This window comes from Dipodomys spectabilis, unplaced genomic scaffold (assembly GCF_019054845.1).
Source record: "Dipodomys spectabilis isolate Male_0828 unplaced genomic scaffold, ASM1905484v1 ptg000108l, whole genome shotgun sequence".
Lineage (NCBI taxonomy): Eukaryota > Metazoa > Chordata > Mammalia > Rodentia > Heteromyidae > Dipodomys > Dipodomys spectabilis.
This window is the reverse complement of record NW_024870785.1, coordinates 5,974,280-5,999,609: the sequence shown is the minus strand read 5'-3', so window position 1 is coordinate 5,999,609 and position 25,330 is coordinate 5,974,280. Positions and strand designations below refer to the sequence as shown.

General features: G+C 45.4%; 1 protein-coding gene across 1 annotated transcript; it reads right to left on the bottom strand.

Moving 5' to 3' along the window:
• Positions 1–235: 235 nt before the first annotated feature.
• Tubgcp4 (tubulin gamma complex associated protein 4) lies at positions 236–25,112 on the bottom strand. Its single transcript, XM_042687399.1, has 18 exons — positions 24,957–25,112; positions 20,925–21,053; positions 18,338–18,460; positions 17,768–17,821; positions 17,350–17,406; positions 15,389–15,468; positions 11,921–12,122; positions 11,033–11,198; positions 10,746–10,870; positions 9,465–9,515; positions 8,002–8,107; positions 6,126–6,233; positions 5,078–5,219; positions 3,982–4,159; positions 2,901–3,035; positions 1,922–2,038; positions 1,254–1,393; positions 236–722 (listed from the first exon to the last, which is right to left on the bottom strand). The coding sequence occupies exons 1-18, from the start codon at positions 25,032–25,034 to the stop codon at positions 710–712; spliced, it is 2,004 nt and encodes a 667-aa protein (XP_042543333.1). The 5' UTR covers positions 25,035–25,112; the 3' UTR covers positions 236–709.
• Positions 25,113–25,330: the final 218 nt, after the last annotated feature.

Sequence of the window (25,330 nt, the reverse complement as noted above, 5' to 3'; positions counted from 1 at the left end):
GGCCAAGAGGGAAATACCAATTTCCGTGATTTAAGATAAGACATTTGGAGCTCCAGTGTGACCTCTAGTTTTTCTTAAATGCAGTAGACAGAATTTCCCTTTCACTAGTCTGAAAGAATTGGAACTTACTGGCCAAACTCTTCAGGTTCACAGTTTTGAAGATCCTTAAGAGTGGGTGGAGGCTGTCAATCACACATTTCTGAAGGAGGAAAGATAATGTGTGTATATAAATTTCTTGGTGGGCAGAGGGGAAAGCCTTTATTTGGTTGGTAAGTAAAATCTAGCGGCTGACTTATTTATAAACAACTTTATTTTTTCATAAACTGAATCAAATATATTTAATTCATTATCTCTACTGTTTATGAAGTACCTTTCACATCTTGAGTGGTAAATTGCTATTGCCTAAAATGAGCATACAGCAGTCTCACTGTAAAGGATCAGGGCCCCTGCATGGTCAGCAAGGGACAGCTGACTGACCCACAGGTTCTCTTGGTGAAAAAGAATCTCTAAGGAGCAGCCGTTACCTTCCCCTGGGAGTGATGGAAGGATTTGTACTTCTGCATGGCTTGCATGGCTTCTAGGAGAAAAGGTAGAACTCTCACCAGGCTGTAGGCATTTGGTGAGTTGCTGGAGGATTGAGATGTTTGTTTGAATCTTCTGTTACAGACTCGGGAATGTGGTGAGACTTCAGTTTATGAGCCAGAAATGTTCACATCCCAAAACTATAAAAGAAAACAGATGTATTAAATATTTATCATGCCTCCCCATCTTTACAGCTTTATAAAACACATTCAAAAGAGTTTGGCTTCTGTGAAATCACTTAGAAAGGAAGGCTTTCTTGTACTTCTCTGAGTGGGACTGATTGAAACCAAGTAATCACTGAATCTCAGTGTTAATGATTTACAAGGTTTAGAATCACCTCTGACACACAAAGAAACCGGGGAGCAGCAAAACTCAGCACCTGTGTCTTCATAGCTAGTTCAAGTCAGAATGAGGTGAAGCATGGCAGCAATATGTATAACTAGCAGAAGACTGAAAGCCTTACTTAAGAGAGTTTTAAGAATATATTTACTACGGTAATGATTTTTAGTAGAAAATAACCACTAAAATTATTAAAGGTGTTTTGTTTACATATTTCATCTCTGAACCTTGTTATGAGGCGTTTGGGATAGATGCTAACGTCACCTGGAGGCAGCCCACCATCCCTCCACACTCACACCCAAAGTCTGCAGTTTCCCCATGACTGTCCCTACCTGCCCAGAGTTCCTCCAGCTTGGGTATAGTATTTGTTGTAATCTAATCGTAAGAGTAGTTGAGCCAAATCTGAGTTGATTTGATGATTGCGAACACTGGAGAGAATCTTGAATAGGAGTGAAGACTGGCGGCTGAAGCCCTACAGGAAGAAGTCAAGCAAGCTGTCAACCCATGAACTTACCGACTCGCGATGCCAACAGCTCAGGGTAGAGCGAGTTCTATAGAAGCAGCCTTCTAGTAGCTCCTAAGATGGCTTCTTAGTAACCAGGCCTATAAAATGAATTACTTCCTCCTTGTTAGCAGGAATTTAGCATCTAGTACTAAGGTTGGGCAGAGAGAACTTGCTTTTGTGACAGGGAGGTAATTGTAGCCCACTGAGAGAGGGACCGCTGAGAAGCTAGAGGAGGGAATGCGGTGGGGAGCACCGCCTGCCTGTGTGGACTTGGTGGGCTGGACACAGTATTCAGGGCTGAATGGTTTCTGGACATTGTGGTGGCACATTAATCATCTACTTCAAAAATCAGTGGTACCAACATTTCTATCTTTGTATCTTGCAATTTCAGTGTGTATATACTGGGGAAATACTTGAGTGGACTAAGAGAGGAAAGATCATGAGTTGTCTACAGGCAAAACTGCCTCTGTCCTTTAGCCAAGTAGATAGACTCACCTTCACAAGAATGCCCAGTTGCGCAGCCCCGCGCTCATCCAGCGGGCCCAGATTCTGGCTGACCAGCGAACAAAAACTGTGACAGAGATCTAGGATTTCATTCAAGCAGTGAAATACCTATCCAGTAAACAGATGTGGCATTAGGATAATATATACCTGTGCAATTATTTGGAGACACAGTCTGATAGCTGACTTTCCCTGTCTGACTGCCGTCTGCAAGACCAGCTAGCTCTCAAAACGCATAACCCTCTTCCTGCACAAAACCTCCACTCTGTTCACTTTGTCATCATCACTTTTTAGATCCTCAGAGTATATTTCCCTGGGTCTGTGATGCGCTTCTCCTTCATAGCAGTTTAAACAAGCCTGCTCTCAGTGGAGTACTTTCCAAGTAGCCTTTAGTGAACCCCCTTCTCTGCCATAGGATCTGTACTGTTGTTCACTTGGCAACTGCGTTGTTATTGACCTTTGTGTGTACATGTCTTCATTTCTCCAACTAGATTGTGAGCTCCTTAAGGGCAGAGCCATGACTTATACCTCTGTAATCCCCAGTGCCTTGCATACAGTAAGCACTCAATAAAGATTTCATGATGACAACCTGCTCTGATATTCTCCTTTTCCCCAAGGATGCAGCAGGCTGTTCAAGGTCAGTGTCTAATCAGTGGTTTGGGTGGTTTTCAATTCACAAAACCATCTGGAGTGGCATCTGTAACTTGTATAGCAAGAGTCACAAACTGAAAGTCAAAACAGAAGTCTAGCACCTTTGGGGTGGCACTTCCGGCTTTTTTCTTGCTTATGTGGTACTGGGGAATCGAACCCAGGGCCTCAGGCATGCAAGGCAAGCGCTCTGCCATTTGAGCCTTCTTCCCAGCCCCTTAACTTTGCTTTTATAAGTTAAAAATATTTATAAAAGTAGTTGAACAGTGCTAATAGTCTCCTATCCTGTTAGCTGTGTCTATGAAAGCCAAGCATCCTTACTTACAGGTTTCAGCAAGATAAAGGACTGAGCCAGCAAGTTGCTGAGGAAGTGGTCATGAGCCAGGCGGATGCTTTCAAAGTCTCGGGTAGAGTTGATTTGATGAAGCAACTGTGAGAACTGAGACTCCAGAACATCTACCTGGTACAGTCACAGAAATGATGCGTTAGTACCTTTCAATCTGAGCACTCTTTCCCTGGCAAACGAAAGAATGAAATAGAAAGTCTTTGCCCCTTTCATCTTCCTTCCCAACCAAAGCCACTTCCACTCACACTGCCCAACCATGCAGGAGTTTTGTTTTTTGACAATACTGATGACTGAATTCAATGCGTTGGCAAGTGCTCTACCCCTTGAACCATAGCCCCAGTCCACTTGTTTTTTTGTAGTACTGGGATTTGAACTGAGGGCCTTACGCAGGATAGGCAGGTGCTCTCCTGCTTGAGCCATGTCCCAGCCCTTTTTGCTTTATTTAGTTAATTGTGGGTCTTGAACTCTGGGCCTGGGTGCTTCCCTTGGCTCTAAAGCTCAACATCACTTGAGCTACAGCGCCACTTCCAGTTTTCCGGTGGTTAATTGGAGATAAGAGTCCCACAGACATTCCTGCCCAGGCTGGCTTTGAACCATGATCCTTACATCTCAGCCTCCCGAGTATCTAGGATTACAGGTGTGAGCCACTGGCACCTAGCTTGCTTTAATTTTTAATATGGTTTTGCATTAATGCCTAAGCCAGCTTACTGATTTGTGTACCTGAGATGACAGGCTAATGCTTGGCCAGCCTCTTATTGCCTGAAACTCCTGTCCAGGCTAGGCTGTCCTTAAGAACTGTGATCTTCCTGATCTCTACCTTCTGAGTACCTAGGACTATAGATATAAGCCATTGTGCCCCACAAAATAATCTTGGCTTTTTTCTAAAACCCCAGCATTTTTGCCCAACACAGAACGTAAGTTCACTTTAATCCTATTTCCTAGGCATACAGTACTGGGATTTGAACTCTGGGGCTCGTACTTGCTGGTCAACAGGCTCCACTGCTGAACCATGCCTTCAACCTCTCCTTAGCTCTCTTTCTGCGCATCCCTTAGAACACACCTGCAGATAGTACTGAAGGTTGTCCACTAAGAAGGCCATGTGGTTCCTTAGGCGCCACTTGACGGCGTCGGTCTGGCTGGACTTGAGGTGCTTGCGCTGCATTTGTACAGCCCAGCAGTGCTGCAGTTCAGCCTGGGCCCGGCGCACACTCAGTAAGTACTTAAAAACAACATTGTACCTGGGGCAGAGACACCAGGTTAGTCAAGACACAAACCCTACTCCACCCTACTAGGATCCATGACAGATAGGAAAGACTGGCTAGAGATGTGGACTAATATACTGAAGCTAGTTTTCTTTCTTTTGCCAGTCTTTGGGACTTGAACTCAGGGCTAGGCACTGTACCTGAGGCTCTTTGTGCTCAAGGCTAGTGCTCTACCGCTTGAGCCACAATGCCATTCTGGCCTTTTCTGGTAAGTTTATTGGAAATAAGAATCTCATCAACATTTCTGCCCTGGCTGGCTTGGAACCACGATCCTCAGATCCTAGCCTCCTGAGCTCTCAAGCTGGCGCTCACTTGAAGCTGATTTACACAGTAAAACAGAGTAGCAAAATGTATCTCTCATATATACCTATATCGATCTCTCTATATGTATGCATGTATGTATGATACAACTACAGAAAAAGGAAAGGACACATGGGATCTGAGCTGGAGGAGCACAGGTGGTCAGGGAGGACACATCAGTAGATGACATTGTCAGTGCTGTGCTTGTGTTAGGAAGTGCTTTTTCTGGTGTGTGTTCAGGCAGGAGGGTCTTGTATGGACCGGTAAGTATGTTATGAATCAAGGATTAGGATTCCGAGAAGACACGTCTTATTTTTTAAAAAAGAATTGGTTTAAGTATCCATATGCCTGAATCTTGGCTTTGTACAACTATTTAAAACATAGTGAGCTGGGTGCAGTGACACACACTAGAATAGTCCTAGACCGTGGATGTCAGAGGCCAGCCTGGAGAGTTTTATGAGACCTGGTGTCAAATAAGAAACGAAGCCAAATGAATAAAAAGTGTTAAAACTTGTTGGTTGGCTTCTTGCTACTTCCTGTAAATGGCTTCCCTTGGAAGTCAGGTGGTGACACTTATGAGAAACAAATACTCACTTTTCTAGGACAGCTGGGGTGAAGAGTATGTGTAGAGGCCACTGTACTTTGTAGGAAAGACCTAGAGCTGCCCAGCCAGATGCAGGAGCTTCCCGGGGGGAGGTTTCTCGAGAAGGGCCTTCTCTTGTCTGAGTAGCATCTCCTATGTTTGATGAAGGAAAGGAAGAAATCCCAACTTTAGCAGTCCAGAGAGCTATCAGAATGGCATTCACGAAATAGTTTCATGGAGTTGACAGTGGCAGAGCATACGACAGATGCAAATGCAGAGAAGCAAGGAAACCCAGGAGAGAGGCTCTCTTGGAAGGCCTTCTAGAGATGCTTTTATCTTTTTTTCAATTTAAAACCTGGAAGCTGAGCACCAGTGGATCACAGCTGTATCCCAGCTACTCAGGAGGCTGAGATCTGAAGGTTGACGTTCAAAGCCCAAGCCTGGACAGCTAAGTTCATGAGACTCTTATCTCCAATTAACCACAGAAAAAGCCAGAAGTAGAGCTGTGGCTAGCTTTGAACAAAAGCAGCTCAGGGACTGCCCAGGCCCAGAGTTCAATCCCCAGGACCTGTTTTAACAACAAAAAACTAGGGCTGGGAAGGTGGCTCAGTGGTAGAGCGCTTGCCTTGCATGCATGAGGCCCTGGGTTCGATTCCTCAGCACCACATAAGCAGAAAAAGCTGGAAGTGGTGCTGAGGCTCAAGTGGTAGAGCACTAGCCTTGAGCTGAAGAGCTGAGGGACAGTGCCCAGGCCCAGAGTTCAGGCCCCACGACCAACAAAAAAAAGAAAAAACAAAAAACTATGGAGGATGGAAGTAAGTATCAGGGACCATTCTGGCAGCTTAAAAAAAAAACATTGAAAACAAAATTATCAATATGATCTCACTTAACCTTTCTAGATTTAGTAACTTTCCTTTCTCCCTCATGAAATTAAGACTACTGTATTGGGTAGTTTCTAAGGCCCATAAGCTACCTTCATGGTACCTTCATAGTTCTGAAGGGGGATAGAAGCAGAGACAGTAAACAGATGAAGCCTTAAGGGAGGCAGAAATAGCAAACCTTTGTGTTCCTTTCCATGATACTCAATTGTCAAGTGCAGCAGAGGGAGCAAGTTGTCATCATCCAGCAGCACCTTGTGTGCGGACTGTTGAAAGGCCACATTTACATCTGTAAGAAAAAACACACAGGCTAACATGAAAGCTAATAGTAGGGTGCACTGGACATACTAACTTTTGCCTGACTACCATTCGTCCCTCATCCTTTCTTGCTGGTTAACAGCCTCCTTCAAAGAATTCCTGTAGTTCCAGGGGTGATGGCAACATGGTCTTGGGTAGACAGGTGAGCCACACATGATCAAATGGGCTGCAGTAGTCTGTTACGCAGTTTTATTTAGTGATAGGACTAGAAACCGCCAATCCAGAGGCTGTGTTCAGATTTTCAATGAGTTCAGCTGTTTTAAAGATAATGAGTTGATTTTATATCCAGCTACTTTCCCATAGGCATTTATCAGCTCTAGGTATTTGATAGAGTCTCTGAGGCCTCTAAGTAAGATCATCTGCAAAGAGGAATAGTTTATGGTTTCTTCCTTCCCTGTTTGGACCTCTTTATGTCTTTTTCTTGACTTTTTTCCTAGCAATCTCTAGCTAGGAATTCTAGTTTTGTATTAAAAAAGAGAGGAGGGGCTGGGAATATGGCTTGCCTAGCATACACGAAGCTCCAGGTTAAGAGTGCTAGCCTTGAGCAAAAAGCAGCTCAGGGACAGTACTCAGGCCTGAAGAGTGGACATCCTTGTTTTGTTCTTGATTTTAGAGCAAATGGTTTTAGTTTTTTCCATTTATTGTGATGTTGGCTGTAGGTCTTGAGCGGGGGGGGGGGGGGGTAAATGGGGAGAAGAATGGGAGGGTGATGCACTGTATTCATAATGTGATGTCAACTGAACCCTCTTTGTACAATTTTAAGAAATCACAAGATAAAACAGAAACATAGTTCAGATGTAACCTTGGTATGTTGCTAACACTCCAAACCAGAGTCTGAGAAGAAAGGCAAAGATTGAAGACAGGGAGAGACCAAGTATTACAGCATCATGTGAGCTATCAGATCAAACCTTGCATAAAGCCAGTGCCTCTAACCTTTTAGTTAGGAGAATTGACATTCTCCCCTTTTTATTGGCCTTGCTTAAGTGAATCTGAACTGGGTTTTGTGATAGCTGCAACCAAAAAAATAATGTTACTATAGTAGGTGTCTTATTAAGCTAGAAAAACAAGAACCTTCTTTTTTCTTCCTGGATTATTTTCTTTTTCTTTGATTTTGGCTCTGACCATTACCCAGCTTTCTTTACGTAGTCTGAATGGGAAACAGCCAATGGTCAAACAGTGGACAGTTGACTGAGCTGGTCATTTCCTTGTGTTTAACCTTCTTACACTGATAGGTATGTTACCTAGGTTCCCTTGGAACTCTCTGCTCCTCATGAGACCACGGGAGGGTATGTTTGTTTTTCTGAGGTCTTGGAACAACACTCATACCCAAGATACAGGAAGAGGAGGAACGAAGACACTGATAGTTCAAGCCACACCCGTCATAGCCCGTGCTGCTGAAATTCCAGAGACGAGAGCAAACAGATTCTCCCTCTCTCACTAGCCCAGCCCATGCCACGCTGCCTGATTCGGAACCTAAAGATTTCCAGTACAACACCACAAGCCACAATAAATCTCAATATGCACTATTATGACAGTATAAACCAATGAGATCAAATACCTGGGCTGAAGGTCTCCAGTGCCTGCTCTTCCAGGAAGGGTCAGAGTGCTAAGGTGAGCTGCCCTGAGAGGCTCCCCCATCTTTTGGAGCACTGTACCCCCAGGCTGCTCATCTATGGAGCAGCCTAAAACAGCAGCAATAGGCAAACACCGAACAGGGTCTCGGGGCCACAGGCAATTACCATGCTCAGTGACTGCGGCAGGTGGTGTCTTCAACATGTGCTGAGCTGTGTCAATGAAGGCCTGAAACAGTTCTCCTCGTCCCAAAAGGTAAAAGTCTTTAATGATCTGAGGAAAGAATTTCCATTTTTAATTCTGTAAAGCAGGGTCAGAGGTCCTGACAGTTTCACATAGAATTTCCCAATCTTCTCAGTCTGAAGGATACAGGCAGAGGCATTTCAAACTGGCATTTTCAGCAGATTCTCATAAGCAGGACTCATTCCTGTCTGAACACTACACCAGAGAAAGTACAGTTGCTGTGTAGGAGGCCTGTTTAAGGGGATGGGATGGACAGAGAAACACCAAGGTTCAGGGGGAATGGAAGCTAGCCAAGCCCACCAGACAGGCCCTATGGGATGCAGATATGAGAACCAGGCGCGCAAACCAAAGCTCAAAATCTGAACCATTGTCCAGGAAAGAGATGGCCAGTCAAAATGGAGTACAAAAAGAGAAATGGCCAAGAGAATAGAATCTAATAGAATCTGCACTAACTCCACAGAAACCTGTCTCTTCATGAAGAGCAGTGCAGCAGTAGCAACAGCAGCATTATGCTCTGCTTCCCTGAACATGCGTCTGTCATACTGGCATCCTGGTTTTGTTTTGTTTTTTGTCTCAGTACATTGGCTGGGGCTCCAAATACCCATGACAGTTTTCATCAGCATTAAGAGCAATGAATCCACTGTGGAAGTCTGGGTATAAACAACCAATGCTTTCAGTTAAAGAATGTAAGTCATGAGGGGCTGGGAAGGTGGCTCAGTGGTAGAGTGCTTGCCTTGCATGCATGAGGCTCTGGGTTCGATTCCTCAGCACCACGCCGGGGGCTGGGAAGGTGGCTCAGTGGTAGAGCGCATGCCTTGCATGCCAGAGGCCCTGGGTTCGATTCCTCAGCACCACATAAGCAAAAAGAAAAAAGCCGGAAGTGGCGCTGTGGCTCAAGTGGTAGATTGAGCTGAAGAGCTGAGGGACAGCGCCCAGGCCCAGAGTTCAGGCCCCATGACCAGAACACCCCCCCCCCCCAAAAAAGAAAAAAGCCGAAAGTGGCACTGTGGCTCAAGTGGTAGAATGCTAGCCTTGGGCTGAAGAGCTGAGGGACAGCGCCCAGGCCCAGAGTTCAGGCCCCACGACCGGACCCCCCCCCCCCCAAAAAAAGAATAAGTCATGGGCTGGGAAGGTGGCACAGCAGTGGAGTGCTTGCCTCACATGCATGAGGCCCTGGGTTCGATTCCTCAGCACCACATAAACAGAAAAGGCCCAAAGTGGCACTGTGGCTCAAGTGGTAGAGCATTAGCCTTGAGCTGAAGAGCTCAGGGACAGTGCCCAGAACTAGAGTTCAAACACCATGACCAAAACAACCAAAAAACACAAGAATGTACGTCACTACCCACCCAGTAACATTTTAAGGCTTAAAGGATATCTAAATTATTACCTTCAGTTGACCCAGTAAATCTGACTCTTCTACCATCAGCTTCCAGAGATGCTACGGCAAGAACAAAAAAAGTTGATTACAGGGCAAACCCAGCAGTTAAAAAATAACCAGAGCCGGGCACCGGTGGCTCACATCTGTAATCCAAGTCGGGAGACTGAGATCTGAGGATCATGGTTCAAAGCTAGCCCAGACAAGAAAGTCTGTGAGACTCTTTAATTAATAACAGAAAAATAGAAGTGGCAGTGTGGCTCAAGTGGTAGAACACTAGCCTTGAGCTAAAGGAGCTCAGGGACAGCGTCCAGGCCCAGAGTTCAAGCCCCAAGACAGGCAAGAAAAAAATAATTAACTTCAGTCTGAGCTTCATTCTATTTGTGTCTGGGGTGATGGTGGGAATTAAATCCAGGACCTTGTGGATGATGGGCAAGTGTTTGCTCTCCCAACTGAGCTACATCCCCAATCCCAAAATCCAGGTTTTTGCTTTTCATCTTTGCAAATTGCAAACAGTATGTAGCAATATATTCGTTTCAAAATTTCAAAAGTACATTTTCTTCTGTGAATTATATATTCAAAAGGCAGAAATAGAGTCAATGAGAAGAGATGAAGACACCAGCCTCTTTGGAAGAGAGGCTGAGCCAGGTTGTATACATACAGAGGTGAGGTGATCTCTCTCTTTTTTTTTTTTAATGTTGGTCCCTGGGCTTGAACTCTGGGCCTGGGCACTGTCCATGAGCTCTTTTGTTCAAGGCTAGCACTCTATCACTTGAGCCAGAGCTCCACTTTGATTTTCTAGTGCTTCATTGGAGATAAGAATCTAACAGACTTTCCTGCCTGGGCTGGCTTTGAATTGTGATCCTCAGATCTCAGCCTCCTGAGCAACTAGGATTACAAGTGTAAGCCATTGGTACAGCGCCCAGCCAGTTTTGCCTCTTTTTAAAACAGAGTGCTTTTATTTTCTTCTTGCCTTCAATTATGTTCAAGCTAAGCTGTAAACTGTGTTAAAAAGAAAGGAAAGTCGAGCACTGAGGACCCAACATATTTTCTGTCTGAAACACTGTAAGACAAAAAGACAAACCTCAGGGGCTGGGAAGGTGGCTCAGAGGTAGAGCGCTTGCTTTGCATGCCTGAGGCCCTGGGTTCGATTCCTCAGCACCACATAAGCAAAAAGAAAAAAGCCGGAAGTGGCGCTGTGGCTCAAGTGGTAGAGTGCTAGCCTTAAGCTGAAGAGCTGAGGGACAGAGTTCAGGCCCCATGACCGGATCCAAAAAAAAAAAAAAGACAAACCTCAGCTACAGTACTACGAATACGATCCACCACCTGCTCAAAGTCGACCAGGCTGAAGAGAGGCTGCTGCTTGAGCCGGTGCAGCTCTGCTGCAAATGTGTCCTCCTGGTTCTTCAAAATGGATCCTGCAGCACAGGACAGTGCAGTCAGAGGAGGAAGGGCAGTTGGGACAGCAAGGGCTCTGGAGAAGGCAACCGTCAGGACTACCCTCCAGCTGCTCGGTACCAGGCAGGCTGTAGGCCACAGGAGCTTACCAAGAGCCATGTACGAGGCAAGGAGAATCCTACCTTTTCTAGTGAGGCTCACATTTTGATTCTCAAACATCTGGACAGATTCTCCAACGAAGAGAATTTTTTCAGCAACCCTCACAGGAATGTAGGATGGCAGAATCTCCACCCGCAGGGAAAACTGCTTCAGAGAAGGGGCCAGCATGTTTTCCTCTTCCATCAGACGCTAGTCAAGGAAATGACATCAGTGATGATGAAAAGGAGATTTGCACTTATGCACAATCCCTAAATCACCAAATCATGTTTAAAAACTATTGGGTAACTACTACTTGCAGAGACAAGATTACATGTGTAATTACATGTGCACATGTGCACACTGGTACTGTGGTTTGAACTCGGGACCTAATGCTATTACTAACTTTTCTGCTCCAGGCTGGAGTTCTACCACTTGAACCACACCTATACTTCTGGGTTTTTTTTCTGGTTAATTGGAGATGTGTCTCATGGCCTTTTCTGCCTAGGCTGCCTTCAAAACACAATCCTCAGATCTCAGTCTCCCAAATAGCTAGGATTACAGGTGTGAGCCACCAGTACTGGCTTCATAATCTTTTTCTATTTTGTCATTGCATACTAAAAAGAAAGCAAAGCACTGGTGGCTCATACTTGTTAATACTAGTTACTCAGGAGGTTCAGATCAGAGGATCATGGTTTGAGGGTGGTCCTAGCTAAATTTCATCTCCAAAATAAACAGCAAACAGGGATGGAAGCATGGTTCAAGAGGAAGAGGGCCAGTCTAGAAAGCAAAAGGCTCTGAGTTCAAACCCCAGTATTGCAAACAAACTATAGGAGGTACCTTGGTTATGGGCTGAGGAGGGATCAACTGACTACGAAGGAGCTGTAGACTGTCGTGCCTCCTGGTAGGATCATTTGGGACTTATGTGCTCTCACCAAGTCTTGGAGTTCTCTTAGTTGTTTTCCTGTCAGTCCTCCAATGCCCAGATCCTCTTCGTCCTCTTCTGGCTGGGCACTGATATTGCCTGAAGATGGACCCTGCTTGATGAAGAACTCTTCATGCTGGTCCAAGAGGAGACCGTGCAACATCCAGGCTGAGAGCTGTTTATACATGACCCCGTGACACACGGCCAGGATTCTGGAGAGGAGAGGGAAGGAAGAACCTGGGGAGTCCACGCCCAGACCAGGCCATAGTGCTCACGCTCTCTGCTGCTCTGACAGAGCGAGTCATGGAGGAAGTGAGTTAAAAAGAATTTTTACTGCTCATGATCGAACAACCTATGTACTTGTCTGAACTGTTCAGTAAAGTTCAGAGATGTTTTTTCTTATGCTGGTTCTGGGACTTGAATGAGCTGTCCCTGAGCTTTTGTGCCCAAGGCTAGTGCTCTACCACTTGAGCCATGGCTCCATTTCCAGCATTTTTTTTTTGGGGGGGGGGGTAGTTAACTGGAAATAAGAGTTTCACAAACTTTCCTGCTCAGGCTGGCTTTGAACTGTGATCTTCAGATCTCAGCCTCCTGGGCAGCTAGGATTACAAGCATGAGCCACCAGCACCTGGCTATAAATTTGTTCTTTTTGGTGTCAGAAGATTTAACATGAGGCCAAGTAGACATGAAAATGTATTATGCAACAAAGTGCAAGAACTAAAATAAAATGCAGGGGCTGGGAAGGTGGCTTTGTGGTAGAGTGCTTGCCTAGCATGCATGAAGTCCTGGGTTTGATTCCTCAGTCACATAAACAGAAAAAGCCAGAAGTGGCACTGTGGGTCAAGTGGAAGAGTATTAGCCTTAAGCAAGAAACTCAGGGACAGTGCCTAGGCCTTGAGTTCAAGCCCAGAACTGGCAAAACAACAACAATAAAAAACAACCAAAAGGGGCTGGGAAGGTGGCTCAGTGGTAGAGTGCTTGCCTTGCATGCATGAGGCCCTGGGTTCGATTCCTCAGAAAAAAAAAAGTGGACCCCCCCCCCAAAAAAAAAAACCAAAAAACTCAAATGCAGTATGTAATCATCAACTGGATTTTCAATTGGGGGAAAATCAGGTACATTGGTCTTTAAGGGAATTGGGAAAATGTGGATATACTCTGGAATAGTGTATTACTGAATTCATGTTAATTTTGGGTGAAATACAGTATTGAAGTTGTATAGGGCAAAGACTGATGTATTTAGAGGCTGTTATGACATCAACAACCACTTTCTTTTTTGCCAGTTGTGGGGCCTGAACTCTGGGTCTGGGCGCTGTCCCTCAGCTCTTCAGCTCAAGGCTAGCGCCCTACCACTTGAGCCACAGCGCCATTTCCGGCTTTTTCTGCTTGTGTGGTGCTGAGGAATTGAACTCAGGGCCTCATGCATGCAAGGCAAACACTCTACCACTGAGCACCCTCCCAGCCCCTCAACAACCATGTCTGGGGCATGTCTATGTGTATATGTGTACCACTTAGATATGTACAGAAAAAAACGAAAAAATGTGGCAAAATGGTAACTTGTGAAACCCCAAGATGCACAAGTATTTTACAGTTTCTATTACAACTTCTTTGTAAGATTGAAATTTTCAAAAATAGAGTTGATAGGAAAAGAAACAAGAGTTTGAATCTACTACTTATTGTATACTAACTAAATAGAATCTCTTTTCTAACAAAAAAAATCAAGCAGGAAGTGATAGCTCAAACCTGTAATCCTACCTACTTGGGAGGCAGAAATCCGAGGATTGTGGTATGAGGCTAGCTCAGGCATACAAGTTCATCTCATCCAGTGGTTGGGTCTGATGTGGGCACCTGTTATCCCAGCTATAGGTAAGCATCATGGCTGGCATAGAGATGTGTACCTGTCATCTCCATGGATGTGGAGAAGTCTGTAGCCTGGGCTGCCCAGACATTAAGTGAGACCCTACCCCAGAGATAAAACATTGCCAGTGGCTCTCGCCTGTAATCCTAACTACTTATGAGGCTGAGATCTAAGGATTACAGTTTGAAGCCAAAGCAGGCAGGAAATAAGGACAGCACTTAAGCTGAGGTCAGTAATGGCACCAAATTAAAAAAAAATTGCCAGGGTGGAGGGAAAGTGGGAAAAAATGAGGGAGGGAGTAATACCGTTCAACAAGAAATGTACTCATTACCTTACTTATATAATTGTAACCCCTCTGAACATCACCTTTACAATAAAATAAAATAAAAATTGTAAAATTGGGGCTAAAGGGGAGGCTCAAGTGCTGGAGCCTAGGAAGCATGAGACCAGAGTTCAAGCCCCAGAACCACTAAAAAAAGAATAAAAATATCAAATGGTAAGTCATTTATGTTTTTATATATTAGAGTATGTGCTCTGGAGAGCACATACTGAAAAGATCCTGAAAAGATGTAACAAATATGTTTATCATGTAGGGTCCTGGATTCAATTTCTAGCATTGCAAACTATAAAATACATATATATAATAGTGGCTCATGCCTGTAATCCTAGCCACTCAGGAGGCTGAGAGCTGAGGCTCACCATTTGAAACCAGCCTACGTAGGAAGGAAAGTCTGAGACTCTTCTCTCCAATTAATCACCAGAAAATCGAAGTGGCGCTGTGGCTCAAGTGGTAGAGCGCTAGCCTTGAGCTAAAGAGCTCAAGGACCAGTGCTCAGGCCCAGAGTTCAAGCTCCATAACCGACAAAAAAATCTTTTAAAAAGCATCTATCATATTATCTATGTAAGATTATATATCTACACCTAAGTATAATAAGCTGTTCTGAAGGTTGACTTGTGTAGTATAAATGTTTAAAGGGCTTCAGAGACCATCTGTTTCGATTTTGCAATATGTCACACTGACCTTTTAAAAAAAACAAAGAGGGCTGGGGAAGGTGGCGCAGTGGTAGAGCGCTTGCCTTGCATGCCTGAGGCCCTGGGTTCCATTCCTCAGCACCACATAAGCAAAAAGAAAAAAGCCTGAAGTGGCGCTGTGGCTCAAGTGGTAGAGCGCTAGCCTTGAGCTGAAGAGCTGAGGGACAGCGCCCAGGCCCAGAGTTCAGGCCCCACGACCAGACCCAAAAAAATAAAACAAATAAAATAAAAAACCAAAAGAACAGGAAGGTCAAATGGGCAGCATTTATGTGTGTGTGTGTGTGTGTGTGTGTGTGTGTGTGTGTGTGTGTGAGAGAGAGAGAGAGAGAGAGACTGGGAATTGAACCCAGAGTATCCTGCACGTGATGTGAAGGATCATAATGTGAATCTTGCTAAATCTTGTCTTTTGATTCTTCACTTTACAAAACTCACTTCGCAATGCCTGAGGCATTGTAAGGGTCACACTGACTCCTTTACTACCCTGGTCATAGCTGGTGGCAGAAGAAAACCTGAGATGACCTGCAAACAAAACACAAGAAGTCATCATGACTTTCTAATAAATCTACAATCCCTAATAAAGCCACTGCTTACTTTTCTAGTGCACTTCGAACAGGAGGCAAACCACCGCAGCTGTGTTTGTAGACTGTTTCCAGGATTTGACAACCATGAATCTGTGGAAAATACAGCTTGTCAAATAGATTGCATTTTAACAATCAAGTAAAACAAATACATTCCATCCTCATCCAAGAGGGCTCAACTGCTCAGAGGTCCAGTGGAGAATGGGGAAACACTGTTACATAAAATTTCTACCTCTCAGAGGCAGACTATTACCCGCAGCATCGTCAGTGGTTTTGATAGAAATGCAAGTCCTCAGATAGGGCCCAGCAGCTAGCAAGCTGAGTTCCAACACACTGCAAGGGCGATTCTATGCACAGAGAAGTTTGAGACCTGAAGAAATCAGCCATGTAGAGTTGGAATCCCAAAGCCAAGGCCCAGCTCAGATTACTTATAAGGGGTAAATCTCTGTCTCCATGTCCTTTTTTTTTTTTTTTTTTTCCAACTAATCACTTTGTGGTATAACTTATGTATCTTAAAATCATGTATCTTATGTGTGTTACTTAACAACTTTTAGCAAATTTATAGCATTGTGTGACAATCACCATAATCCAGGTTTACAATATCCCACACTACAGAAAGCAATCCCTTTGTGCCTGTCTATAGTCAGCCCCCACCCACCCTCAGGAAGGTGGCTACAGGAAGGAAGGCTTGCCCATCTGCAATGCCTTAGTTTTCCACTTCCTTCCTTGTGAAAGCTGAAAGTCAACTGAAATGCAAGCTAGCTGTAGAACCCTGTGCCCTCACCTGTGCCCCAATTCCTCTCCCATAGTGGGAGGTAGCTTAATATAGTAGTTAAGAGCACCTTCTCTGGGGTCAGACCTGGGTCTGTGCCCACCACTGACATGCACTTTCATGACACTGGGCACATTCCTTAACATTTCTAACATTTAATTTGCTGGAGGACTGAGTGTAATTACCTATGGAAGGCATTAGTGCACACTGAAAGCTGGATACGGTAGTGCAATGAGGGGAATCAGCTCTGAGGCAACAAAGCACCTCTTTACTGCTGCTTCTGCATGACAAACATAGCAGAGTGTTTAAAACGTGGCAGTGTGACAAACTAGGTGCTTAACCACTGTTTATACGGATCAGGTTAATATCATAAGCTAAGCCACAATAGAAGAGCTTAAAACAAGGAGAACTGAGCTGAGCATGTTGAATCCATCTGTCCATGTGGTCCAATATGGATCAACTCTCAGTAGAGCAGGTTCTTTGTCTTATGTGAATCTTAAAGTATTTATTCACTGCTCAGAAGATAATCTGATATTAGGGACTGTGAAAATTTGTGTCAACAAGCGTACTTAATAATCGTTTGAGATTTCATCCAGTGACTTCCTAATTCTCAGAAAACTGCCAGCACCTCACCCATAAACCATCTACCTTTTTTCTCAGCACCTTACCCATAACCTATCTACCTTCTTTCTGCTTCTCTTCAAGATTCTTATCAATTTAAACTTTTACTACAAACTGCTCTCCTTTACAAACAGTATCCAATCCTACCTCAGCAATATTTTCTGAGTGCATCTATTAATATTACCTCTCCTTTCTGAACAAGGTATTTAGAGAAAGGACAATATCTTGTTTTTGCACTCCTGTCACTAGGCATAAACATGTGAACGTTGAAAGAATGTTAAAAATAAGACTCTTTAAAAAAAAAAAGTAAGGTGGGGCTGGGAAGGTGGCTCAGTGGTAGAGCACTTGCCTTGCATGCCTGAGGCCCTGGGTTTGATTCCTCAGTACCAAATAAGCAAAAAGAAAAAAGCCGGAAGTGGCGCTGTGGCTCAAGTGGTAGAGCACTAGCCTTGAGCTGAAGAGCTGAGGGACAGCGCCCAGGCCCAGAGTTCAAGCCCCACGACTGGACCCCCCCAAAAAAAAAAATCTAAAAAAAGTGTAAGGCAACACTATTAACATTTCAAAAAAAGGGAACTTCTTACCTTTTGACTCTTAATTTGCTCTACTACAACTGTCACAGAAGGAAAAAGGAGCTGGAACTGCAAAGCAGAGATAAAACGTATGTAACCAAATGCAGGAGAAAACTCATGAAATGCTTTGCTTTTGAACAAACCAAAACTGCAATGCAATAGGACAGTGGAGGTTTAGAATGCTAATACAATCTGATGACTAGGTTAGCTGCAGACCGGAAGGTAGCAGCCGGAAGCAGATTCTATTTCAGAGGCTGGTGTAATTGTCAATATTGAAGTCATAGGATAGCATTCTCTAGAGACATCAGGCATGAACTAAATTGGAACTCTAAGCACCTAGCAAAGCATATAAATTGCAAAAAAATTCTGGACAAAACTGTTCTAACCACAACAACAAATTCCAAGGCATTTTGTTATTGGGAGAGCATACCTGATCCAAAGAGTAATTGACGTGTGATATGGGGAGATGAGGGTCAGCCAGGAACTGCAATGAAACACAAAAGAAGCAAGTGGATGTATGAAAACAGACTGACAAGGATGAGTTTTAGGATCTAAAGAGTTCAATTTATGATTTCTAGATGACAAAGAAACCAAAGGCAAAGACTTTTTTTTTTTTTTTTTTTGCCAGTCCTGGGGCTTGAACTGTCAGGGTCTGGGCACTGTCCCTGAGTTGCTTGCTCAAGGCTAGCACTCTAACACTTGAGCCACAGCGCCACTTCTGGCTTTTTTCTGTTTATGTGGTACTGAGGAATCGAACCAAGGAAGCCATGCAAGCACTCTACCACTAAGCCACATTTCCAGCCCTGCAAAGGCTCTTTGCCATGACCTATTGCATGTGGGTCTTGGCTCGGGCAATCACACAGACCCTGTATGTACCATCCTTATAGAAAATAACTCACTCTTAACCAGCTGTCCTCATCAAAGGCTACTTGAGATTGAAGACATGCTCGAATTTGCAGTCTTAGAAGAAGTATTACTTCCTGTATCTCCTCTTTCTCACCTCTTGCTCCAAATCAAGCAGTGCTTGGCGATAGGGCTGCAAAACTGAATCGAGTCCTGTGCAGAAAGCCCTAAGGTAGATTCCATGTAACCCACCTTGGCCTTGCTGAGATGGATGGTGATCCTGAAACCGAATAAAAAGAAGTCAGCTTCAGTTCAGACGCTGAAATCTGAGGGAGACATTATCCTTTCATTTGTAGTATTACTGTCTTTGCTGAAATGATGCCATTTGAGAGTAGTGCTTCAATGAGAGCAAAACCCAGCTGAAGTTAAACGTTTCTAAGGTGTTTAAAAGTTTAATTTTCCAAGCAGTCCCAGATATTACAATCAACCATGTCTGTGGAGACATTTCATTAACTCAATTTTTTTCTTAGCTCAAAAACCTTTGGCATCTGTCCTTTACCCTGGAATGATATACAAGATCCTCTACATGACATACCATCACTTCTGCATTCCAGCCTTTACCAAAACTGTTTCTCCAAAACTGTTTCCTACTGCTTCCAACTACATAGTCTTGTTTGCATATCTCCATGGTTCACCAGACATACTCTGCTTCTATCTCATTGGACTTTGGGCCCTCATTACAAATACATACTTCAATATTCTGAAAAAACACCTCCTACAGGACGTAGCTTAAGCACCTCTTCTCTACAAAGGCTTTTTAGAATCTCCTTAGGAATTAATGGTTCCACTTTGTTTTTAACTATACTTATGGCTTGAATTATACTCACCTTCGCAACTCAGCTCCTAATACAGTTCTCTGAAGAGGGTAAATACTGACCAAATAAATAAAATGACCTCAAGTCTCCTCTTAACATTCCTTCCCCTGCTTGGCTTGGCAATTCCTCAAGAACATGAGTCTGACAGACAACATGGGAGGTTGGGAGACGGTCATTAAAGGGTTAGGTATCAATCGGGTATTCTACTTCGTTTCTAGTGGTACTAGGATTTGAACTCATGACTTTACCCTTGTTAGGCAGGTATGTGACCCCTTGAGTCATCTCTCCAGCCCTGCTTTCATTATTTTGAGGTGGGATCTTATTTCCTGCCCAAGACCACACGTGAACCACAATCCCCCTATTTCAGGCTTTATGACAGTTGTATGTTAGGCATCCAGTTTACCTCCTTTCCTGCCTGGCCTGGAACCCTGGTTCTCCCAATCTTAGCTTAGGATGATAAGTGCATGCTACTGCACCCAGCATGGAGCTTAAAAGGGGGTCTTGTAAATGTTTCTGCCTGAGCTGGCTGAAAACTGCAATCCTCTTATTCTCAGCTTTCCAAGAGCTAGTATTACACGAGTAGCCACTGGTGCCCAGCTAGTTATTTTAATAGGTTCTTGCATTTTTGCCCAGGTTGGCCCAAGTAGTGGGGATGAGAGGTGTACCACACCTAGCTCAGCTTACTGACTGAGATGGGGTCTTGCTAACAATCATCCTGATGTCTACCTCCTGACGAGCTGGGATCATAGGTATGAGCCACTATATCCAGCTCGCTTATTTTTCTGTAGAGTACTGTAGTCAACTGACTACAAGCTACAATAGATGACCATCCAGCTTCTCTGGCTATATACTGATCTGGGCGGTCAGGTTCTGATGGTGGTAGGACAGAATAGCAGAATTCAGCAACAAATGCAGTAGGAAAGTTGGGCTCAGGTTAGATGGCACAGTGTAGCCAGAGGTTGCTGCCAAGGATTCCAGTAGTTCCCGATGATAAAGTTCAAGCTACGGTATGCACAACATGGACACTGGGTAAAACAGAGACACCAGACTGGCTTGCAACCATCTGATTTTGTTTTTGGTCTTGGATTATTTTAAAAGATGTTTTTTAATTTATCACAAAAATGAAAGAAAAAAGTCTTTTATACTTTTCCAAAAAACCAATACAGGTATGTTTAGAATTGGAGCAAGAACTCTCCTCCCATAAAAGACAAAATGCATACGGATACATGACTAGAGAACAGGCTTTTTTTTTTGGCGGTCGTGGGGCCTGAACTCTGGGCCTGGGCGCTGTCCTCAGCTCTTCAGCTCAAGGCGAGCGCTCTACCACTTGAGCCACAGTGCTACTTCTGTTTTTCTGAGTGGTTAATTGGAGACAAGAATCTCACAGACTTTCTTGTCCGGGCTGGCTTTGAACTACGATCCTCAGATCTCAGCCTCCTGAGTAGTTAGGATTACAGGTGTGAGCCACCAGCACCCGGCTTAGAGGACAGGCTTTTAAAAATGCTTTATACAAGAAACTTATTAGAGGGACTGGGAAGGTGGCTCAGTGGTAGAGCGCTTGCCTTGCATGCATGAGGCCCTGGGTTCGATTCCTCAGCACCCCATAAGCAAAAAGAAAAAAGCCGGGAGTGGCGCTGTGGCTCAAGTGGTAGAGCACTAGCCTTGAGCTGAAGAGCTGAGGGACAGCGCCTAGGCCCAGAGTTCAGGCCCCACGACCGGACCCAAAAAAAAAAAAAAAGAAACTTAAATATTTCCAGTGGTTCACCAATTCAGGCATATTTCCAGAGATCTGTCCCTTACAATACATGATTCACCAGTGCTCTAGCTGACAGCACAGCACAGAAGTCCCAGAACAGGGCCCTACCCTACCTGTTGCTGCACATGGCCTGTGTGCTGCTCAATGAACTCGGTGAAGCGAATATAGTCTGTGCCGAGTCGGCAGAGGCGATTCAGAACACTGGTCTCACTTGGGTGGAGAAATGGGAAGTCCTGGGACACCTGTAAGAGGAGGCACAGGACAAAAAGCTGATGGCTGAGTCAAGTTCTTTGGGGCACCTCAGATGAGGTGGGACATTTTCTAGTTTCCTTTTCCTTCCCTTAAGTTGTTCACTTAAAGTTGGTAAATTCTGACAAGGTACTTCCAAACTATTTTTACCGAATTACTTGCTTCTTGAAATAGGTATCATGGCATCATGGCAAAGAATTCATTTTTTAAAAAATTGTTTCAAGAGTTTTTTTTTTTTGGTCAGTCGTGGGGCTTGAACTCTGGGCCTGGGCGCTGTCCCTCAGCTCTTCAGCTCAAGGCGAGCGCTCTACCACTTGAGCTACAGCGCCACTTCCGGTTTTCTGGTGGTTTATTGGAGATAAGAGTTTCACGGACTTTCCTGCCCGGGCTAGCTTTGAACCTCGATCCTCAGATCTCAGCCTCCTGAGTAGGTAGGATTACAGGCGTGAGCCACCAGCGCCCGGCCTAAGAGAATTTTTAAATTTAAAAAATTTTTAAATTTAAGTTTAAATTTTTTTTTAAAAATTTGCTTATTTTATTTTTTGTTTATGTGGTACCAAGGAAATGAACCGAGGGTCTTATGCATGCTAGGCAAGCATTCTACAACTAAGCAACAATCCCAGCCAGCTGTAAACAATTTAAAAGTGGTAAACATTAAGAATAAGTAAACCACACTCTGGGGGTGTGACTCAAGTGGTAAAATACTAGCAAATGTGAGGTCCTAAGTTCAATCCCTAGCCTTGCAGACAGTTCTTTTTACTTGTTTCTTATGAAATCTTTACACGTTTCGCTGGGCACTCAGGAAGCTAAGATCTGAGGATTGCTGTTCAAAGCCAGCCCTGGCAGTAAATTCCATGAGACTTTTATCTTCAATCAACCAATAAAAGCCAAAAGTAGAGCTGTGGCTCAAGTGGTAGAGCAAAAAAGGCCAGAGACAGTGCCCAGGCCAGAACCAGTGTTCGTGTACTATATGTGCGTGCACACAAACACACAAAATGTTTTTGTTTTTGTGCTGGTACCAGGGCTTGAACTCAGGACCTTGAGCTGTTGCTCAACTTTTTTGCTCACAAGCCGTGCCTCCAGTTTAACACTTTGCTGGAGATGCAGTCTTAGACTTTTTCTGCCTGGGCTGGCTTCAAATTGAGATCCTTCACATTTTAGCAACTAGGATTATAGGCATGAGATACCATGAGAGTTTTGAGTTGGCCCAAACAAACACTATATGTTCCTTAGACACATTCCAAGAAAATTTAAGACAGGGATTTGCTATGTAGCCCAGACTGGCATTGAACTCATGACCCTACTGCCTCAGCTTCTCAAAAGCTTCTCAAAAACCATGATGCCTGACTCAAATTCTCTATGAAATTTAAAATTTGTTCTTATAAGAATGTAGCTCACTGGTAAAGTGCTTACCAAGCAAAAGCAAAGTGTAATGTCCTGGGTTCGATCCTCAATACCAAAAAAAAAAGAATATAAAACCAATGTAGGGCTGGGAAGGTGGCTCAGTGGTAGAGCACTTGCCTGGCATGCATGAGGCCCTGGGTTTGAGTCCTCAGCACCACATAAGCAAAAAAAGAAAAAAGCCAGAAGTGGTGCTGTAGCTCAAGTGGTAGAGTGCTAGCCTTGAGCTGAAGAGCTAAGGGACAGCGCCCAGGCCCAGAGTTCAGGCCCCACGACCGGACCCCCCCCCCCCCAAAAAAAAAACCAACAATGTAAACATACTATAATCTATAAAACATAGCCATATATAATTATTTATACATGCATTTTGGGGGGGTCTTACTATGTAGCGCGGGCTGACCTTGAACTTATATAGCCCAAATGTCTTCAAACTCAATACCAATTCAAAATGGATCAAAGACTTCAACATCAGACCTGAAACCTTGATTTTTTTTTGCTTGTTTTTTGGGTCCGGTCATGGGGCCTGACCTCTGGGCCTGGGCACTGTCCCTCAGCTCTTCAGCTCAAGGCTAGCACTCTACCACTTGAGCCACAGCGCCATTTCCAGCTTTTTTCGTTTTGCTTATGTGGTGCTGAGGAATTGAACCCAGGGCCTCATGCATGCAAGGCAAGCGCTCTACCACTGAGCCACCTTCCCAGACCATAGACCTGAAACCTTGAAACTACTACAGGAAGGAGAAACTCTAGAACTCATTGACATAGGCAGAAATTTTCTGAGTCCCAAGGGCTCAGCAAATTGGAGACTCAACGGCTGTCAATGCATCAAACTAAAATGTTTCTGCACAGCAAAGGACCTTATTAGGCTAAAAAGATAGCCTACAGATTGAGATCTTTTCTAGCTACACATCCAACAAGGGCCTAATGTCCAGAATGCACAAGGAGCTCAAGAAACAAGCCCTGCCTACCCCCAAGTTAATAACCTGATAATTGGGAACTAAATAGCCTTCTCAGAAGTAAGAATAGCCAATAAACACATTGAGTAAATGCTCAACATCCCTGGTTACACAGGAAATAGAAATCAACTGAGATTCTATCACGCCTCAGTAAGACTGACCAGCATTGAGAATACAAACAACAAATGTTGGCAGGGACATGAGAGAGAAAAAGAACCCTGTTGGTGGTAATTTAAACTACTACAACTACTCTAGAAGGCTGTTTGGAGATTCTTCAAAAAAACTAAACAGGACTGGGAAGGTGGCTCAGTGGTAGAGCGCTTGCCTTGCATGCCTGCGGCCCTGGGTTCAATTCCTCAGCACCACATAAGCAAAAAGAGAAAAGCCGGAAGTGGTGCTGTGGCTCAAGTGGTAGAGCGCTAGCCTTGAGCTGAAGAGCTGAGGGACAGCGCCCAGGCCCAGAGTTCAGGCCCCACGACTGGACCCCCCCCCCAAAAAAAAAAAAAAACAACAACTACTAAACATAGAACTTCCCTATGACTCAGGGCATTAACCATCAGGCCACAGTGAAGACACCTGCACATCCATGTTCAGTGCCGCACTATTCACAACAGCCACGTTATGCCAACAGCCCAGAGGCCCTACAACAGATGGGTGGATCAAGAAAATGCTGTACACACATACAATGGAATTTTACTCATCAATCAGAAAGAGTATTAAATCATTTGCAAGGAAACGGATGGACTCAGAAAAAAATGTGAAGTGAAGTGAGGGTCAGGGACACAAACAGCCCATGTTTACTGTCAAGGTGGAAGCTAGGATCTAAAATACAAACACCCATGGTTACATGTACAAGGCTCTAGGCACATACACACATACCGAGGCGTAGCTCTATACTAAGTTCTACAGGGGAAAAGCAAAAACACCATCAAAGATCTACCCACAAAGAATAACGACATACTGCCAACTCCCAAACGCTAAATTCACCTCCCTAAAGCACAAGAGGAATCCGATACACGGGCTTTGCGGGCAGAGAGCACCAACCTTCCGCTCTCTCTCGGCCTGCTGCGAGGTCTCCTCGGATCAGACTTGACCTGGTGGTGAAATTCCTGGCCTGCCATGGTCAGTACCACCCAGCATGAGCGCTCTAAGCTTCAGTCTTGCTCTTCTGTAAACTCGGGCTAATACCTTAGCTCCTCGGGAGGAGCATCGGGCGCGTTCCCGGTGACAGCGAGGAAGAGTGGACCTCAAAAAGCTCGGGGACCCCAATGAAGCTCGGCTGGAGGAGGAGGCCGGCGCTTGCGGGTGAGGAGCGGCAGCCGGGCCGCGCGGCGCCCTCCTCCCCGGTTTCCCTCGGAACGCCAGCGCGGGGGGACACACAGGGGGCGGGGCCCGGCTGGCGTCCCGCCGCGCCCCGCGCGACACCCCGGCCGGAGCCCCCGCGGCCGGTCCGCAGGCGGCGTCCGGACCGGGCCCGACGCGGGGAGCCTGCCCCTCCTCAGGCCCCGGGCCCGGCCCCCCGCGCCCGGCGCCACACCGTACCTGCAGGCCGCTCCGCTTGTTCCAGGCGAAGACGGAGCCCGGGTACCCGCTGAGCGCCAGCAGCAGCTCGTGAATCATGCTCACGGCCAGCGGGGTCCTCGGCGACGTCCCCCCGCCCTCCCGCGCGCGCCCTCCCGCGCGCGCCCTCGGGGACCGGTGGGCGCCCCGGACCCGGCGGCTCGCCAGAGCTCGCGAGACGAGCCCGAGGGGAGGCGGGCCGCGTCCCGGAAGTGCGCGGGCGCCGCCCACCGCCCCTTCGCGTCCGGGCGCTGCCCGCGGCTCCGCCCTCGCGCCTGCGCGCTCCGCGCCCGCTCCGGCTTCCGGCTGAGCAGGTGGGCGGGGCGGCTGCGGAGCCAGCGGGCGGCGGGGCGGCT